A 5357-nucleotide genomic window follows, 5' to 3' on the forward strand; every position below is an offset into this window, starting at 1 on the left:
CTGGCTCCTAACTGCTCACTTGTCTGCCTGCCTGATCGCCCCTAACTGCTCTCCCCTGCCAGCCTGATAGCCCCTAATTGCTCTCCCCTGCCAGCCTGATCGCCCCTACCTCTGCCTGGGCCCCTGCCACCGTGGCTTTGTCCAGAAGAACGTCTGGAAGGATGCCTGGAAGACGTCCGGTCTAGCATATTACCCTTTTATTAGTATAGAATGACAGCAGGCCAACAGAGTCTGATTTATATAACACATCATGTAGGCTGCAGAATGGTGAAGGAATGCTGGGACAGTACTTGGGAACTGCTGCAGTAGCCCAGTTGAGCTGTTGGTGTCCTGGACTAGGATAGTGGTAGTGAAAAGGAAGGGAATAGAAGGATAATAGGTATAATCTGGAGACAAAGCTTGATGATGGACTGGATCTTAGAGGTGAAAGAGAAAACTGAAGGGTGAATTTCTTACGAGACAAATTTACAATACACCTTTTAAAAATATACACTTACCTCTTTCATGAACTGTTCAAACTCTTTATCCAGTTCTTCTTTGGAATAGTGAGCCATAATCAATAATTTTCACTTGCCAAGATAAACATTCCAAAGTACTTACAACATTGGAACACTAAATAACAAGAAATAATAAACATCTTTTGAGGAAATTTATATCACATCATGAAAACAACCAGACTTAAACCTCAGACATTTTTTTATGATTTTAGTATATATGCACACTTATGGACCAGTAAGCTGGGCAAGAGAGTCCTAATTCAGTCATAAAACTGATTTGGAAAAGCAGCTGTCACAGTCTGCCTTTTACTTAGAGTCCAGCAATACATTTTTATTGTTAACATCCTATTGTTCAAGGCCTCCACAATATTTCCTAACGCTATCATGTGTGTATGTGCGCCCGTGTGTTAAAATTTAACATCCCTTAAACAAACCTGGTCCTCTCAAGGAATCTTTTAAAAATTAAAAATTTAGGAAATCCAAAAACACCGTTTCTTTTTGGCAAAGCACAGGACAATTTGGGCTGACTCATCACTCAGCTAGTTATCGATCCATTATTAACAGCTTTGCAAAACAGACTTTCCAGGCACGGGGATGTTTCCAAATACAGACAAATGGAATCAAATGGAGCCGATTAAGTCTCAAAATCTACCTAAAATAAAATTAATGGAATATACACATCAACCAGAATCAAGTTGTTCCTTTTGTCGCGAGGGAAAGTCAACAAAAACGATGCAGCGGTGCCTTGCAGCATAACGCTCTTCCCGCACCCTAGGAACTCACCTCCCCGGCGCGCCCCGCACAGCAGCCTCCTCTCCCGGAGGCGGGAGAGGGGAGGCGCGCAGAGCCCACCACCGCGCAGCCGCCCCTGCGGAAGAACACCTCCTCCCCCTCATTAGCGTCTCGCCACCGAGCAAGGTGCGTGCGGTGACGGTCTCGGCCTCAAATTCCTGGTCACAGCGGATCCCACCCACAGGGACCCCACTCGGCAGGGATCCCGGCTCCAGGAAGCGCGAGTTCCGGTGGCGGTGGGAAGAAGAAGGCGCACTTGCAGCTGGAGTCCCGGCGGAGGTGGGGAGGGACCCAAAACGAAAGCTCTGAGGACACTCTCGGCCCCGGGGAAGCCGTGTCCGCGCCTCACCCACCTTCGCCTCCGAATTCCGCGCTTTGCCGGGAAGTCGGCTGGGGGCCCAGCAGTTGTCAGGGTAACAGACGTCAGCTGCCTGGCTCGGAGTCACATGACCCGGGCTCGTCACGTGGCTCGTGGGTCCGACCGGACGGCGGTTAGAGTCTTTTTGCCTCAGAGTGAAGGCGGGAATAGCCCCGGCTTAGGATCCTGTGGCTGTAAGAGCCGTCGCTGCCGCACAGTAGGGACCCCGCGTCTCTCTCTGCGCTCCTCGGAAACGTGGAAGCACCGACCGGTTACGAGAGCGGGAACACGTGCATGATGGGTGTTGTAGGTCCAACCCGTGGGCTTCTGGGAAATGTAGTTTAGCTCCCCTAGTCCTTGTATTGCTTAGCTTCTCATCTCTTTCTAACCTTCCCCACCTTTGTCCTTTCAGCTCGCTGCTTAACAAGCGAAAGTTTTTGAAAACATTTAATGGATTGGGTTTCTTCTACGTGCAAAGTCCTGTGTGGCGTTGTGAGAGAGACTCAAACCTGTGAGAAAGCATCCTGTTGTCAGGATAGGGACTCTGTTCCACCATCTAGTGGGCAAGAAATTTAAAGTACACCCTAACACATCAACCTGCTACACCTCCTTTCCCCCATTCTAGCGGCATCTATAATTATTTATTTGTATTTGTGTGTGTGTGTGTTGTTTGTTTTGCTATTTCTCAAAAAATAAACCCCCAAACCAACAATTTGGAGTTTCAGAGGACAGCATTTATGGTAGTGAAAGTAAAATCGACAAGGGGTGCTGCTGGCAGACACAGGTGATGGACCTCAACATCTTCAGCCTGAATTTTTAATTCAGCATGTGTTTATTGTGATACAAATGTATCCTGCCAAGAGCTGTGTCCTATGATCAAAATTTGAATAATACAGATTTTTTTAAACCTGCTATTTATTGCACACTGAAGTTGATAGGAGCTTCACCTGCATTATTTCACTCAATCCTCGCAATCTACAAATCATTTCAATTCCCTTTATATTTTGTTCGGTGTAGATATATGATGATGTTAGGTACCAATTCTATGGCCCACCCATCCCTACTAGTAAGCCTCTTGCAAATCAGGCCTCTTTCACATTAATTTATATTATGCAGATCTTCTCAGCCTCATCTTTGACTCCAGCCGCTGCTGCTTAGGACCGTTGCACTCAGGCTTCCACTAGCTTCACTCAGGTGTAACTCAACTGTGTGCTGGCCCTGAGCCTGCAATGGAGACCTCTTACTTTCTGATCCCTGAGGGAATCCATTCAGCACCCAACACTTAAACTTGGAAGTGTGAGGTCTTAACCTTTGTGGGCCCATCACTGATCAAAGGAACTGGAGAATAAATGACTCTCCCCTTCCACCCCAGGATGGACAGTATTGATACACATTTCATAAGATTTCCCAGAATGTCCTATGTGATCAGAACCAGTTCACAGCAATGGCCCATTTGATAATACATTCTTGTATTGCCTTTTCATCCTTCTCTGTAATTCTCCTGTTAATCACTTCTGCTACTTGCGACACATTCTCAAATAAATTACACTCATGCAGCTTAATGTCTCACATTCTGCTTTCAGGGGTACTGTGGGAAAGATGGCCAGTATCAGGATTAGCCTTGGAAAGCAGATAATTTAATGGGATTTGGGAACGGGGTAACCCACCAGTCAAATGGCAATGAAGACCCCACTGGTAATGGGATATGAGGTGGTGGTAGCCAGTGACATGCAGCTACTTAGATTCTTATCTGAGGTTGGCTGGGCAGAGATACAGGTGGAAGGTGAAGGGTAGACACACACTCACTATTACAGGAGATCATTTCCTGCACCTGCAGGAAAGTCTGTGTTGGAAATCAGGCCCAGGATCAAATAATCAGGACAACACAGCTGCAAAGGAGACTGAAGGCACAGCCTCTGGGTGTACTGAGTTCAGGCCCTGGTAGAAAACAATGTAATCCTGAAACATGGAATACAGGCATTTGGATAGATGAGTGGGAATCACTCTCAGATTTCCCTGAACTCCCCACATTGGTAGAAACAGTCTAATTCTCCTTGCTAAAAGAGAGCATCCTCCTATTGCCTTGAGACCCTGTGAAGATTTGGAGCCCCCATATGAAGAACATGACTCACAAAATGATACAGGATGCCACAAATCATCTGTATGCCAGTACCTGGGATCAGATCTCAGACACCTGAGCAGGGAAATATCCTTACTTCAGGAGGAAATGATTTACAGTAATTGCAGGTCCCACATTAGATACTAAAAGGAACCAGGGAAAATCATGTAGGTGTTGAACTAGTGGGAGGAATAAAACAAGGCTGGCTGCATAGGGAATTTATGACATGGGAATACTCACTCATGACGTGGTGTTCAATATCCTAGTAAGAACACGTGGAGGTGGTCCTAATATGTTGCTGGGATGTTTCCTTGAAGACTGGATGTGATGATGGCCAATAGGAAAATGAGGCAGAGATGCTGAAATTGCTTCGGCTTAATATAAAGGATGACATCCAAAGGCTCATGTCAGACTGAATTTGTTACGTGACATCTAGAACCTAGCACATTCCCTTCAGCAAGGCAAGGAGGAATTCACTGATGAGAGGGACGTCAACATTTTTTAACAAATTTGGTGATGCCTGTCCTCCGCGGGTCAGAGTTATTAAGAGGAGATGCTGCTATGGAACCAGTCTCCCTGATATCAGTGGGATTAGAGGATTTCTGGATGGGAAGAATCCATGTAACAATACTTGCTCAGAGGCAAGATGGTGTAATTACTGACACAGACGGAAGTCTGTAGTAGCAAGCAGGTTGCCTTGATCTGCAGGAATCCGTGGCAAGGGCTAATCATAGTGCTTTTAGAGATGAGACTAATGAGCAGCTGACCGGGTGATTACTTGTTTGTGTGTGTAACAGACAAAGAGATCTGGAGAGCAGAATCCTATCAGTTATCCCAATGGAAAATCTGGGTCCTTTACCCCATTTGTAGATTTATATAACTTCACAGACCCAGATCTCATTGGTTAAAAGGGAGGCTCAGTGCCCTTGAGGAAAGACCCTATCTATCACAAGAATGATTATAAACATTCTCCCTGTCCTTCCACAAAAGGCCCTATGGCCATTTACCAGAGTAACACTACATTAAAAAAGAAGAATAGTTAGCGTTTTGGGGGACTTTGGATAAGAGGTATGAACTAACACTAATGCCAGAGGACCCTATGGCCTTTACCAGAGTAACACTACATTAAAAAAGAAGAATAGTTAGCGTTTTTGGGGGACTTTGGATAAGAGGTATGAACTAACACTAATGCCAGAGGACCAGAAGAGCCACCATGGTCCTCTAGTTACAATGGGGCATATGGAGGCCAGGTGAAAATGGGGAAGAATGGTACTTAGACTTGTCAAGGACTGTTGGATGAAGGGGATGAGCCAGGGGACCTGAAATGACATCGTGGTTTTCCGGTTAGAGTAGGGGCAAATGGAGGCCAGGTGAAATTTAAAGTTCTAGCTCGAGAGTTTCACAGAAGGTACAATGGGTCTGTGGCCCTTCCGCCCTGGAGATGGTAACAATTCATCTGTACTGAAATAAAAACCTACTATGGCAATGAATTTGCTTTCTCTGGCAACAGAGTCTCCACCAAACCAACACCACTAATTGAGGGCTTACCGAATGCCTTATCCATTGGCATGACATCCCCCACACATTGCTT

At 45.9% G+C, this 5357-nt stretch overlaps 1 protein-coding gene across 4 annotated transcripts in view; it reads right to left on the bottom strand.

The window, feature by feature from the left end:
- CEP162 (centrosomal protein 162kDa) overlaps window positions 1-1907 on the bottom strand; it is an 83134-nt gene extending 81227 nt beyond the window's left edge. For 2 of the 4 annotated variants that reach the window (XM_005869950.2, XM_014542665.1), the window contains exons 1-2: window positions 1643-1907; window positions 498-612 (exon numbers count right to left, since the gene is read on the bottom strand). In XM_005869950.2, coding sequence (XP_005870012.1) covers window positions 498-554 — 57 coding nt within the window. In that variant the 5' untranslated portion in view covers window positions 555-612; window positions 1643-1907. Of the gene's footprint in view, window positions 1-497; window positions 613-1280; window positions 1623-1642 lie in introns of those variants that run through there. The other 2 variants (XM_005869951.2, XM_014542666.1) reach the window with 2 other exon arrangements.
- Window positions 1908-5357: the final 3450 nt, after the last annotated feature.

Source organism: Myotis brandtii, unplaced genomic scaffold (assembly GCF_000412655.1).
Source record: "Myotis brandtii unplaced genomic scaffold, ASM41265v1 scaffold31, whole genome shotgun sequence".
NCBI classification, from domain to species: Eukaryota; Metazoa; Chordata; class Mammalia; order Chiroptera; family Vespertilionidae; genus Myotis; species Myotis brandtii.